Raw genomic sequence first — 15,595 nt, 5'->3', positions numbered from 1 at the left:
GTCAGCCTCCCCCCCAGCATCACCGTCACCTTCACCACCATCACCCTCCCCCCACCATCACCTTCACCATCATCACCCTCCCCCCACCATCACCATACCCCCCAACATCACCGTCACCCTCCCCCCACCATCACCTTCACCATTATCACCCTCCCCCCACCATCACCATACCCCCCACCATCACCCTCCCCCCACCATCACCATACCCCCCAACATCACCGTCACCCTCCCCCCACCATCACCTTCACCATTATCACCCTCCCCCCACCATCACCATACCCCCCAACATCACCGTCACCCTCCCCCCACCATCACCTTCACCATCATCACCCTCCCCCCACCATCACCGTACCCCCCACCATCACCCTCCCCCCCACCATCACTGTCACCTTCACTACCATCACCCTCACCATTATCACCGTACCCCCCACCATCACCATCACCATCACCCTCACCTTCATCATCATCACCATATCCCCGACCATCACCCTCACCTTCATCATCACCCTCCCCCCACCCTCCCCAGCACCATCAGCACCGTCACCTTCCCCCTCATCCAGATCGTCACCATGACCTTCACCATCACACTCCTCCCCGACCGTCACCCTCGCCATCGTAACCATCACCATTACCTTCATTATCATCATCACCACCACCATCAACATCACCATCATCGTCATCATCCCCATCACTACCACCTTCACCATCACCACCATCATCACCTTCAGTTAGGCCACCATTGAGACAAAGAAAAAGCTGTCAACTATTACTTGACATGGACAACAACAGAATTACCTCCCTTTGATAATATACTTAACTCCGCTAAATAATCCTCTAAAATGATTTTAAAAAATTGCTTAATGCTCGTTGGGTACATCACCTTGATACTGTCGTTGATCCTCTGGACCAGCCAGCTAAACATCCTACTGTACAGAGCCTTGCACAGGGCATCTCGGGCGTAGAATGCCTGCAACAGCACCACAACATGGATTAACAACCATAGTCTGCAATATAATAATCTAGCTGGACAACTGGTTTACAGCAGCAGCAACAAAGTGAAACATTGTACAAACGAGATGCAATACTGGGGACCTATTCACTCATGGAAACCATATGGGGTCCATACAAGTAGCCTGTCCTACCATCCCACTTTCCTTCATGACTCTTCCCCTGGGCAATCAAACCAGTCACCAATTGTCATTTAAATGTCAATAAAATACACAACCGTAGAACCTGTGGAATGTCGCCTGTTGTCAATGATGTAGCAATATTAGCATAAATTTAACAGGACACTTCGACAACAGGAACTCCCACATGCAGCAATGTCATGTGATTGGCATGATGCTTACGTCCCCTGTGTTGAGATCAGTTTTGACTTTGTCTCCACGAACTTCCACTGTACGCTGAGTCAAGGCTGCTGATAAGGTCTGGGCAGAGCACTCTAGCAGTTCACACACTTCCGACACCTCTGTTGACAGACAAGACAGGGATATAACACAGAGCATTCACGTTGCTGGGGGATAACAGTGATATTGCCAGGATCTACATATATGCTAACAATAAGGACCAGGTGCCCTTGTACAGAGCGATCTCAGCACTAAGGTGATCGTAACTCCCATATCTTAACATAGACTTGCTACAGTCATAGCGCTAAGGTTATTTTGTACAATGGCACCCAGGTCTGAGGAAAATTGGACAGTCATAGCTTGAGTTGAATCATTCAGACACACCTTGAAGTTTCTACTGTTGATTAATCTAAAAGTTAAAAGCCAAATTACATGGAGACAATGTCTCACAAATGGCACTCATTACAGTTTCAAGACCTGAACAAAAAATGGGCAAAGCACAGTGAATCAAAGTGCCCTATTAACTATTACTCTCAGAAAGCTGACACTTGCAGTGTGTATGCCAGGGCATTGTGTCACATTCGGCACAGGGCATTGTGTCACATCCAGCACAGTGCATTGTTTCACATCCGACACAGGGCATTTTGTCACACCTGGGAAAGGGCATTGTGTCACATCTGGCCAAGTGCATTGTGTCACATCTGGCTCAGGGCATTGTGTCACATTCTGCCCAGGGTATTATGTCACATCCGGCCTAGGGCATTGTGTCACATTCAGAACAGGGCATTGTGTCACATCCTGCCCATCCACATCCAACATTAACAAACCTTGTGTGCTGCCGATATCGCATCCGTCGGTGCCGTCGTCGTTGCCCTTGTGGTGGAAGGTGATGTTCCCCAGCTTGAGGATCGTGGCCACCAGCTGCAGCACACCCATCACTTCCTTCTCCTGGAAGCCGATTACCTTCATCCCATTCTGTGGACATCAACAGTCAGCGTGACATCTCAACAAACACAAAAGCAGTTTACTGGCAAATTGTATCAAGAAGAGTCTACTGAGTCAAGGACAGGCCTTGGACACAAGCATGAGGTACTGGGGGATGGACCTTGGACACAAGCGTGGGGTACTGGGGGATGGACCTTGGACACAAGTGTGGGGTACTGGGGGATGGACACAAGCATGAGGTACTGGGGGATGGACCTTGGACACAAGTGTGGGGTACTGGGGGATGGACACAAGCATGAGGTACTGGGGGATGGACCTTGGACACAAGTGTGGGGTACTGGGGGATGGACCTTGGACACAAGTGTGGGGTACTGGGGGATGGACACAAGCATGAGGTACTGGGGGATGGACCTTGGACACAAGTGTGGGGTACTGGGAGATGGACCTTGGACACAAGCGTGGGGTACTGGGGGATGGACCTTGGACACAAGTGTGGGGTACTTGGGGATGGACACAAGCATGAGGTACTGGGGGATGGACCTTGGACACAAGCATGAGGTACTGGGGGATGGACCTTGGACACAAGCGTGGGGTACTGGGGGATGGACCTTGGACACCAGTGTGGGGTACTTGGGAATGGACACAAGCATGAGGTACTGGGGGATGGACCTTGGACACAAGCATGAGGTACTGGGGGATGGACCTGGGACACAAGCGTGGGGTACTGGGGGATGGACCTTGGACACAAGTGTGGGGTACTGGGGGATGGACACAAGCATGAGGTACTGGGGGATGGACCTTGGACACAAGTGTGGGGTACTGGGAGATGGACCTTGGACACAAGCGTGGGGTACTGGGGGATGGACCTTGGACACCAGTGTGGGGTACTTGGGGATGGACACAAGCATGAGGTACTGGGGGATGGACCTTGGACACAAGCATGAGGTACTGGGGAATGGACCTGGGACACAAGTGTGGGGTACTGGGGGATGGACACAAGCATGAGGTACTGGGGGATGGACCTTGGACACAAGTGTGGGGTACTTGGGGATGGACACAAGCATGAGGTACTGGGGGATGGACCTTGAACACAAGCGTGGGGTACTGGGGGATGGACCTTGGACACAAGTGTGGGGTACTGGGGGATGGACACAAGCATGAGGTACTGGGGGATGGACCTTGGACACAAGTGTGGGGTACTGGGGGATGGACACAAGCATGAGGTACTGGGGGATGGACCTTGGACACAAGCGTGGGGTACTGGGGGATTGCAACAAGCATGAGGTACTGGGGGACAGGCCTTGGACACAAGCATGGGGTACTGGGGGATGGACCTTGGACACAAGCGTGGGATACTGCTCTGCTCTACTGTTGACTGGTCAAATCAGTTGAAACAGATAGACATACCCTGATTGAATGGAAGTTCTCACTGTCATTTATTGCAGGGACGTTAAAACATCCGCTCTTGTTGAGAAACTCATAGCTGTTGTGGTCACTTGTCAGCTTCAAGCTCTCTGAAACAGGAAATACATGGTCAATGTGGGTGGACATGGACACTAGTAATTGTCATACACAAGTTATACACCAAAAAGGCCTGAGGGAGTCAAGATTGTTGTCAAAATAACGTAAGAGATTGATTTACCTAGCAGTGCGGGTTCTGCTCCACTCAGCAGCTGGTAGAAGATGTGGAAACTGCGCTCCCCTGGTCCTTGGGCGGCCACTCTCGACTGAAAACATCATGAGAACAGTTACACACTGTTCAAACCATTGAGGGTTCCAACAAATAAATCTGTTCCAACAAGGAGCTGCTTAATGGCTGAATACACATCAAGTCATAGTTCAAGTCATCCATCATACAAACAAATGCCTTATCATATTAAAGATATTTCTTTACAGTATTACTTGTGAAAGCCCAAGGTGATGCAGGTCTCAGACGTTTACCACTTCAGTGAAACCCACGAGCACGGGTATGGTGCTGACGAACCTAGAAACATAATCGGGGCAAACCTGGATTCGAACCCACAATCATAGGTTTCTGGCATGCCTAAGGTACGCAACTCTGCACAGCGAATCGCGGCGCCTTAGACGACTGGGCCACCCGTGCCCCCGGGAAGCATCTGAAGTTAAACCTATAGTACCAACTGATGCATTAAAGAGACATCTAGCAAGCACCATAGCGAAACCTATAGTACCAACTGATGCATTAAAGAGACATCTAGCAAGCACCATAGTGAAACCTATAGTACCAACTGATGCATTAAAGAGACATCTAGCAAGCACCATAGCGAAACCTATAGTACCAACTGATGCATTAAAGAGACATCTAGCAAGCACCATAGTGAAACCTATAGTACCAACTGATGCATTAAAGAGACATCTAGCAAGCACCATAATGAAACTTATAGTACAAACTGGTGCATTAAAGAGACATCTAGCAAGCACCATAGTGAAACTTATAGTACAAACTGGTGCATTAAAGAGACATCTAGCAAGCACCATAGTGAAACTTATATTACAAACTGGTGCATTAACGAGACATCTAGCAAGCACCTGAAGTAAAATCCATAGTATCAACTTTTGCATTAACGAGACATCTAGCAAGCACCTGCTATTGCAGTGTCTCTCAAGTGGCTTTAACTTACCTTTTCAAGCAAGTCTGTTGTGTTCCAAGGTCATGAAACAAAGAAAAGTTCAACAGTGCATTAGGCGAGGTAAGCATCAGTATCAGATTCCAATACTTCACCTAGTGTTACAGCTATGTAACAGCGGCCTGTAAATCAAGTCTGGACAGTCAGTGCATGATGATGCACTATAAACTAAGTCAGCGAGCCTGATCTATTGAGTTGCCTTGTACAACAAGCAGTTCTTGCTGGGGACCAATTCTAACACAGATTCCCCATGTGGAACTACTCATTTTTAGTTGATCTAATCACATCATGTTAGGGCTGGGACGGGTAACTCGGGTACCCTGGTCGAGTGGGTACTGGGAGGGTACTGGGTAGGACCTGAGTACCCGCAGGACTACCCGGACCCATGGTTAGTCATGTGATATATTGTTTAATGACAAAAATTATCTAGAACTCTATGGTTACACAACTAGTCACTAATGTTCAAATTTCTTTCTGACTATGCCCCCATTCCTTCTGACTTTTCATATGGTTGAATAAAGATATAACTTAAGTCAACTTCAGTGTATGCATCACCAGATTGTTTTGCCAGGGCTATCGAACATTTTGTACCCATCTCTTGAGACCTAAAGTGTGTACCCGGGTTGGGTCTGGTAATAGAGGGGTGGGTACCCGTGTAGTACATTTGGACTTGTCCCAGCCCTACATCATGTCATTTCACCTACTTTTGATACTTCAAGATTGCAATTTTTCTGTTTTGTAAAATCAGTATGACACACTGGCAAGTATAATAATCTCTATATATTACACCAGTTATATCTCAGCACATCAACATCACTGCATAATGCCCCAAAGACACTGACTCTAAGTGCATACTTACAGTTTGTTATGACTCCACCGATGGGGTCCCCCTTAAAGTCAAACTCTATGTCCATGTACTTCCCCTGGCAAACACAAACAAACCTCCATCATGGGGGTGTGGCAATCAGCTGACAGGTAAGCTACATACAACTCTGCTGTCAGCACTATTCCAGCTATGTCACAGAAACCTGTAACTATTGGAGTCTGAAAGTGACTGCAATCATAAGTCGTGACCCCCACCATAAGGGCATGATTTGCTGGTTTGTTTGTTTGTTTATTTGATTTTTGTTAAACACTGCACTCAGCAATATGCCAGCTATATGATGGCGGTCTGTAAAGAATCGAGTCTCGACCAGACAATCCTGTGATTGACATCATGAGCATCGATCTACGCAATTGGGATACGATGACATGTATCAATAAAGTCAGCGAGCATGACCACCCAATCCTGTAGGTCGCCTCTTATGACAAGCATAGTCACCAGTTACAGCAAGCATGGGTTGCTGAAGACTTATTCTCTTCCCAGATTATCACGGGTCCAGCAGGGCATGATGACAGTAACAGCCACATCACACTCCCACCCCATCACTTGCATCAACAAGCTTGGGGTACTGGGGAATCCCTGAGGGTGTCTGTATTAGTTGTCATACAACCATACTCTCCGAGTGGTGAGGAGAAATAGGATTTAACATTAAAACAAGAATGTTCGAACCCCGGACCTTCCGCTCTCTTGGCGGATGCTCCACCACCAGACCACGGAGAGTGAGTGAGTTAATGGTGATCATCATGTCCTAGATATATCATCAGAGGTAACTGATCAATGAGAAGCTGTATTAATACACCGATTAATGATATATTGGCAGAATGACAGTGTCAATCTTCCGTGGAGATCACTTGCACATCTGCCTGTTATTACTGTAACACACAAGAAATCTGAAGTTCTATCAGATCATGGTCCATGTGGACTTCGTCACAATGTCAAATTGCTGACAAGAGTAATGGCAAACAGGGCACAATGTTACATCTTCACTGTGCTCTCTCCATGAGTTACTTCCCTTGATTAGTAGATACTTTGCAGAGCTTGACACTGAGGCATACAGTCAGCGTAAATGGAACAATATAATCCCCTGACCCTTCCTGTGTACTTACAAATCTGGAGGAGTTGTCATTCCTGGTAGTCTTGGCGTTACCAAAAGCTGTAAGTCAAATGTTGAAAATGTACTTCGGAATACTTTTACTCTACAGCTGACAGATTGTACAAATATCAAGAATACACTTTGATAGATGTAAGTTTGATTGCTACAATTCTTAAAGCATATACTAGTCAAAAGATGGCATTAATAGAGTAATTAAAATACATAATATTATCAGAACAAATATGAAGAAGATAATTGACTGTTGCTAACAAGCATGATGTTATTTCATTAACGGAAGTATTCATCATTAATATGTCTAAAAGTGGAAGTATCAGTTATAACCTACAAGGACAGGACAAGTCTTCCTCTGCTTACCTTCAAGGACAGGCGTGTCTACCTCTGCTTACCTTCAAGGACAGGCGTGTCTACCTCTGCTTACCTTCAAGGACAGGACAAGTCTACCTCTGCTTACCTACAAGGACAGGACAAGTCTACCTCTGCTTACCTTCAAGGACAGGACAAGTCTACCTCTGCTTACCTTCAAGGACAGGACAAGTCTACCTCTGCTTACCTTCAAGGACTGGGTTTGACTGCAGCAGCTGTTCCTTGACTCGGTCAATGTCCTGTCCCTTCCCAGACACCTCCGCAACATACTGCATGATCACCTTGCTGGCCTCTGCAACACCACATGCAATGTATTCATTACTCAGGTGTTCAGTACACACACAGCCATTAATACACATTGCATAATAACATCACTATACTATCACTGTACTATTTTTGGTCATCATCTGGTCATTATAAACAGAGCATCGATAGCACTGTGCAACTGTTTTCACTCTACAGTGTCTGCCCACTATAATGTCAACTCACTCTTACCTCAACTGTATCTACCCACTCATTTGTCAACTGTGTCTACCCACTTATGTCTCTACAATGACTACTCACTCAACCCTCAAAGATGTCTCCCCACTTATCTCTCTATGATGTCTACCCGCTCATGCCTCTACTATGTCTACCCACTCATGCCTCTACAATGTCTACCCACTCATCCCTCTAAGATGTCTACCCTTTCATCCCTCTATGATGTCTACCCTCTCATCCCTCTATGATGTCTACCCACTCATCCCTCTACGATGTCTACCCTCTCATCCCTTTACGATGTCTACCCACTCATCTCTCTAAGATGTCTACCCTCTCGTCCCTCTACGATGTCTACCCACTCATCCCTCTACGATGTCTACTCAGTCATCCCTCTACCCTCTCATTCTTCTATGATGCCTCCTAACTCATCCCTCTATGATGCCTCCTAACTCATCCCTCTAAGATGTCTACCCTTTCATCCCTCTATGATGTCTACCCTCTCATCCCTCTATGATGTCTACCCACTCATCCCTCTACGATGTCTACCCTCTCGTCCCTTTACGATGTCTACCCACTCATCTCTCTAAGATGTCTACCCTCTCGTCCCTCTACAATGTCTTCCCACTCATCCCTCTATGATGTCTACCCTCTCATCCTTCTACCCTCTCATTCTTCTATGATGCCTTCCCACTCATTCCTCTATGATGCCTCCTAACTCATTCCTCTATGATGCCTCCTAACTCATTCCTCTATGATGCCTCCTAACTCATCCCTCTAAGATGTCTACCCTCTCATCTCTCTACGATGTCTACCCTCTCATCCCTTTACAATGTCTACCCACTCATCTCTCTAAGATGTCTACCCACTCATTCCCCTACAATGACTACCCACTCGTCCCTCTGAGATGTCTACCCACTCCTCCTTCTAAGATGTCTACCCACCAGTTTTGCCGGAGCCGCTCTCCCCGGAGATGATGATACACTGATCCAGGTTTCTGTCCCGCATCGACCGGTAGGCGTCATCAGCAATGGCATATCTGGGGAAACAAAAGATAAATCTAAAAACAATTCTGACAAAGGAATCATCACGGTGTGCATACCTTGATGGGTTATATATCCTTGTATCCATGGTATAAGTGTGTGCATACAGGGATGGGTTATATATCCTTGTATCCATGGTATAAGTGTGTGCATACAGGGATGGGTTATATATCCTTGTATCCATGGTATAGTGTGTGCATACAGGGATGGGTTATATATCCTTGTATCCATGGTATAGTCTGTGCATACAGGGATGGGTTATATATCCTTGTATCCATGGTATAGTGTGTGCATACAGGGATGGGTTATATATCCTTGTATCCATGGTATAGTCTGTGCATACAGGGATGGGTTATATATCCTTGTATCCATGGTATAAGTGTGTGCATACAGGGATGGGTTATATATCCTTGTATCCATGGTATAGTGTGTGCATACAGGGATGGGTTATATATCCTTGTATCCATGGTATAGTGTGTGCATACAGGGATGGGTTATATATCCTTGTATCCATGGTATAGTCTGTGCATACAGGGATGGGTTATATATCCTTGTATCCATGGTATAAGTGTGTGCATACAGGGATGGGTTATATATCCTTGTATCCATGGTATAGTGTGTGCATACAGGGATGGGTTATATATCCTTGTATCCATGGTATAGTGTGTGCATACAGGGATGGGTTATATATCCTTGTATCCATGGTATAGTCTGTGCATACAGGGATGGGTTATATATCCTTGTATCCATGGTATAAGTGTGTGCATACAGGGATGGGTTATATATCCTTGTATCCATGGTATAGTGTGTGCATACAGGGATGGGTTATATATCCTTGTATCCATGGTATAGTGTGTGCATACAGGGATGGGTTATATATCCTTGTATCCATGGTATAGTGTGTGCATACAGGGATGGGTTATATATCCTTGTATTCATGGTATAGTCTGTGCATACAGGGATGGGTTATATATCCTTGTATCCATGGTATAGTTTGTGCATACAGGGATGGGTTATATATCCTTGTATCCATGGTATAGTGTGTGCATACAGGGATGGGTTATATATCCTTGTATTCATGGTATAGTGTGTGCATACAGAGATGGGTTATATATCCTTGTATCCATGGTATAGGCGTGTACATACATGGACTGGTTATTTATCATCCCAAACTCATCTCAAACTGGCTCCCACAGGAGATATCGCTTGGGTGAGATCAAACAATATCTACATGAGGGATGATCACAGGGATGGGTTATATATCCTTGTATTCATGGTATAAGTGTGTGAATACAGGGACCGGTTATATTAGCATACATACAAGGTGTGTATATCAGGCGTTTACTGAACGCAAAATATTACATCCAGTTGGCATACAAATTGGGAACAGACAAAAACATTTTATATTGTGGGTAATATATTCTCTAATGGATGATTATATATTTTAATGGTTATGTGAATAAATGAAAGGTGAAACAATTAAGTGACACCAAATGGTAGGTGTGGCAGAAAACCAGTCAAATACATGGGAGGTAGACCAAACACGAACTCCAAATCATGGTAGAAGGGCAGACGCTTAGTTCTGCATCAGGGCTGTCAGGGCAGATACTTAGTTCTACATCAGGGCTGACAGGGCGGATGCTTAGTTCTATATCAGGGCTGTCAGGACAGATACTTAGTTCTACATCAGGGTAGAAGGGCACTGCTGTTGGGCTCAGGATTATCTACCTCCTTCATTCCCTTAAACCCATAAACAATTATCTGCTAAATATACCCACAGGGCTATAAATGGCTATTAATGGCTTGACTTGGATTCCTCTAGATAAGGTGGCATACCTCCGGGCACTGCTTGCTACAGCATGAACACCCTGCCTCAACAGAAACTCTATCCATCCAACTTACTACACACTGTCCTGGCTCCCAGGCCCGGCTGTCTAGTTAACCTGAGTGCCTGACTGATACAGCGCTACTGCTTGGTAGTATGATCCCAACAAAACAACACTTAATAACATGTATTTTCCTATTAAAAGACGTGGCACTTGTCCTTCCATCGATTTCCAATCCAACCTACCCCCCCTCCATTTTCCTAAACTCTCTCCCCCCTCACTCTCCCAACCCAATTTCTCCCACCCCAGCTCATCACTGCCCCTACCCTGACCTGCCACTATCCACCACCCTGACCTGCCTCTATCCATCACTGCCCCTCCCTCCCTCCACCACCCTGACCTGCCTCTATCCATCACTGCCCCTCCCTCCCTCCACCACCCTGACCTGCCTCTATCCATCACTGACCCTCTCTCCTTCCACCACCCTGACCTGCCTCTATCCATCACTGCCCCTCCCTCCCTCCACCACCCTGACCTGCCTCTGTCCATCACCCCCCTCCCTCCACCACCCTGACCTGCCTCTATCCATCACTGCCCCTCCCTCCCTCCACCACCCAGACCTGCCTCTATCCATCACTGCCGCTCCCTCCACCACCCTGACCTGCCTCTATCCATCACTGCCGCTCCCTCCACCACCCTGACCTGCCTCTGTCCATCACCCCCCTCCCTCCACCACCCTGACCTGCCTCTATCCATCACTGCCGCTCCCTCCACCACCCTGACCTGCCTCAGTCCATCTCTGACCCACCCTCCCTCCACCACCCTGACCTGGCCCTATCCATCTCTGACCCTCCCTCCACCACCCTGACCTGCCTCTATCCATCACTGCCCCTCCCTCCTTCCACCACCCTGACCTGCTTCTGTCCATCACTGCCCCTCCCTCCACCACCCTTACCTGCGTCTATCCATCACTGCCCCTCCCTCCACCACCCTGACCTGCCTCTGTCCATCACTGCCCCTCCCTCCACCACCCTTTCCTGCGTCTATCCATCACTGCCCCTCCCTCCACCACCCTGACCTGCCCCTATCCATCTCTGACCCACCTCCCTCCCTCCACCACCCTGACCTGCCCCTATCCATCACCTTCACCACCAGCCCAGTTTGTATACTCTTCTCTTATCTGGGAGTACACAGATCAACATCAATATTTAGCCTGACCCCTCAGCTAACCTCCAACACAACAAGGCCTGGACAGCATTACTACTCTGTCTCACACATTCTTCACATACACCTCCCTCTACTAGCCAGGAAGGGAACACACGGGGCACCTGTCAGAGCTGGGTGGGTGTGTGTCCTGCTGTCCCCACACCCCTGTCTTAGCATGAAAGATGACACTAATCAGTGAAGATACTCAGCTGGAATATCTGCATGAAAAATGGTAACTTGAAGATTTATCAACTGAAAAAAGATATCCTTTCATTCATGATGTTCACAATGCCGTCTTTATTGAAAAGTTCTTGTTACTACTCAAATATTATCAGCTTCGACATATAGCCCTAAGCACCCTATCTATACCCCAGAGTCATGTTTGCACCCACCCCTTCCAACTTTCAATCCCTGCCCCAACTGCCTACCCGGACCCAGGATATGTCCCCTGCCCCAATCCAGCTCCTGTTCTGCACATGTTGAGTCTGTAGTCTGGGGACCTGAGACCATATTTTCCTCATCCCAACCCATTCAGTGCTTGGCAAGATGACATTGTGACCACAATGGCCTTGTTCCCTCAACAAACACACATTGTGTATGCTGCTGGGATTGACAAGGATATAAATCAGGCTCTCAACATCATTTGGTTGCCATAGTGAAGTGAAAAATTAAAGCCAGACCTTTCCTCTGGGCTGCTGACGGGTAGGTAGGGGTAGGAGTAAGACAAAGTCTTCAAACCCAACAGCCCCATGTGTAGCTAAGGAGGGATGTGTAAAGGAAACACAGAATGGGGAGGGGTTGGGTGGGGATGGAAGGTCAGGAGGAGTAAGGCAGGCTTTTCAGACATGGGGTGAGTTTCGGGAGCTCCACTAGTGAGTCTCCCAGACCATAGAGAACAAATACACAAATGAATCCATCTCAAGTCTAGAATAATTTGGCCAGTCTAGATTGCCTCAGTTCTAGTCTGATATAAAGCATTGTTCTGGACTCCATCTGGATAATATTTTTCATTCGGTAGATATGTAGTTTTAAATAAGATAATTCTATTTCTGTGAGTAAATGCCAGGCAGGGCCCAAGATGTTGATAACGAAGACGGTGTAGAGAGGCTAGGCCAGCACAAGAGGTAAGGTCAGGGGGATGTGCGGAGCCCTATGCGGTGAGGAAGGTGCAAGGGAGGTACAGGGGAGGGGTTTGATGGGGGGGGGGGGGGTGTCAAGTGGAGGGGGTGGCAGTGTGAACTGAGCCAGTTACACACGTGGCTCAGTTTATGGGACCAACTGTATCTATTCTGGACCTTGAGACAGGAATAGACCAGGCGCATCTCAACTCTTTGAAGCAGGACAATGATATCAAACTATCTACAAAACTAATCTGAAGCCATGCCATGTTTTTTATCACTGACAGATAGCTTGCAGCTTCCAGGACACTCATCACTGATAGTGCACGTGTTACACAAGCAACACTCTCAAGCTGCAGCTAGGAAGAACACACAGTCTTGTGGAGGAAACTTTCACAGAGTGAGGTGATTAATAGATTCATCAGGAAGCTGTATACTGTGGGGAACATCACATCTGTCAACGCTGGCTACTGTCTTACTCTTTCTGGCTAACTTTCTTCTAACCCATCAAACACTGCCACTCAAACTCTATCAAGGACAACCTTGAACACTTGCAGGAGATAATCAATAATGCTGGTACACTCTACCAAATAGTCATCGGCTAATGGTACGCATGTTTATGTCTCTATATATGTTTATATGCAAGCACCTGGCAGTGGGTGGGTGGGTGAGTGAGTGAGTGAGTGAGTGAGTGAGTGAGTGAGTGAGTGAGTGAGTAGATAAGTGAGTGGAGAAGTGAGTGAGTGGTTGGTTGGTTGAGGGAGCAAGTGAAGACTGTTTAATGCTCAGTCAGCAATATATGCCAGCCATTTCAAGACTATAGGGCTCGAGTCTGGTTGAGGCCCACCAGTGGCATGACCCACCCCTCCGGTCATGTATACCCTAGTAACATAGTAACTGACCGACCCTCATCTTGTCAGGCTTATGTCACCAGCAAGGGGCATTGGGAACCTATTCTTCACCCAAACACATTCTCCTTCAAATAGCACTGGCTGCCGTTGTACAAAGCGATCTTTGCACTAAGGTGATCCTAACTCCCATACTTTAACATAGACTTACGACAGTCGTAGTACTAAGGTTGTTACATACAACAGGCCCCTGGTCTCTGGACTTGCAGACAAGAGCGGCCATGTCTTACATCCCCTGGCCTGGTGAGTGTTCTTGTGCAGCAATACTCTGGTGAAATCAATTCCAGCTGCACCAAGAACAAGTCCAGCAGTGGTCTGTATTCCTGATCAACAGAGCTCCAGAGAACTTTTTCAGCAATTGAGTTTTTACTCTAGGGTTTCTATTTTATTGGGTTATTACATTTTGTCAATGGGTAACCAATATTTTCTTACTCATCTATTCATAACTTTATTGGGTTTTTCCCAAATTTAGTGAACATTTTAAGATTTAAAAAAAATGAAATAATGTTTTAGATGTATATAACTGTTTTAAATATATAGGCTTGACTCAGAAAGTAAATTAGCCCCTAATTATGTTGATGAAATTAGCTCCCTTGAACGCATGCTGAAAAAGCTTCATTGGGTATTTACGGGTGCTGTTTTTATACATTTGAGTTTTTCATTTAATGCATGCATTTCTGTACGTTAGTAAATTAAAAGTAATTGGGTTTTGAATAATGGGGGGCGGGGGGGTATTTTACGTAAATACGCTGCTTATCTGCAGCTCTAGATTAATAAAGTCAGTCCCACTTCCCCCCTCCACATTACTACCCGAGTTTAGTACTTCATGTTACTTCACTCGTTTACTTGATTCCACTGCTAGCCAGAACATCAATAAACAGATACAGCCAGAACATCAATAAACAGATACAGCCAGGACATCAATAAACAGATACAGCCAGAACATCAATAAACAGATACAGCCAGAACATCAATAAACAGATACAGCCAGAACATCAATTAACAGATATAGCCAGGACATTAATAAACAGATACAGCCAGGACATCAATAAACAGATACAGCCATTGCCTCCACCACCAGCCAGGATACAGTTGTCCATGTCTCTGTACACACTAGGTGAGACGATGAGAAGCTTGCACAACTAATGACTTTCTGTTCGTGAGCCAGATCAGTCTTAACTGGGTAAAAAATGAAAACAAATATATAGAGGATATTTGTCTTTTCTTGTCAAACAACATGTTTATCTCATCGAGTGACCTGCTCCATTGATGAGAGGCGCAGCCAAGAGTGAAAATGTCAACTTCTAGAGGTCATGAGATGCAATAAACATGCTATTTGTCAAGAAAAAACAAATATTTCTATATTTATTATGTATTTTCTTGATTGATTTTAATGATCTTCTTCTGAAAAACATAGTGTCACTGAGGTACACTGAAAGTAGTTCCGGCATTATAAGGGTAACACTATTTTTCAGGGCATCCTTCGTAGGGCAGTTAATGATAATGCCCTGAAAAATGTGTTACCGTCATTATAGCTAAAATGGATGAAATTTGTTATCAAATAAAAAGAAACAACAATATCAGCTTTGAAACATTTACTGCAATCAACACTAATGTCACTGACCCGCTTTTACAAATATGTCATAGAACAAACCAGATGACCTCACTATTAAATGTTACGTCACCTATCCCTACCCTATGACGTCACCTAACAACGG

General features: G+C 46.1%; 1 protein-coding gene across 1 annotated transcript in view; it reads right to left on the bottom strand.

Moving 5' to 3' along the window:
* The window catches only part of LOC139465910 (unconventional myosin-Ib-like), a 91,696-nt gene that overhangs the window by 29,562 nt on the left and 46,539 nt on the right, over window positions 1–15,595 (bottom strand). The window contains exons 4-13 of the mRNA XM_071247900.1: window positions 8,721–8,815; window positions 7,487–7,591; window positions 6,929–6,975; window positions 5,799–5,862; window positions 4,934–4,947; window positions 3,934–4,018; window positions 3,699–3,805; window positions 2,174–2,321; window positions 1,350–1,468; window positions 881–967 (exon numbers count right to left, since the gene is read on the bottom strand). Coding sequence (XP_071104001.1) covers window positions 881–967; window positions 1,350–1,468; window positions 2,174–2,321; window positions 3,699–3,805; window positions 3,934–4,018; window positions 4,934–4,947; window positions 5,799–5,862; window positions 6,929–6,975; window positions 7,487–7,591; window positions 8,721–8,815 — 871 coding nt within the window. The remainder of the gene's footprint in view (window positions 1–880; window positions 968–1,349; window positions 1,469–2,173; window positions 2,322–3,698; window positions 3,806–3,933; window positions 4,019–4,933; window positions 4,948–5,798; window positions 5,863–6,928; window positions 6,976–7,486; window positions 7,592–8,720; window positions 8,816–15,595) is intronic.

Source organism: Haliotis cracherodii, unplaced genomic scaffold (genome assembly GCF_022045235.1).
Source record: "Haliotis cracherodii isolate W230 unplaced genomic scaffold, xgHalCrac1.p SCAF_18, whole genome shotgun sequence".
In the NCBI taxonomy this organism is placed as follows: Eukaryota; Metazoa; Mollusca; class Gastropoda; order Lepetellida; family Haliotidae; genus Haliotis; species Haliotis cracherodii.
Note: the sequence above shows the minus strand (reverse complement) of the source record. Positions and strands in the feature narration are given on the sequence as shown.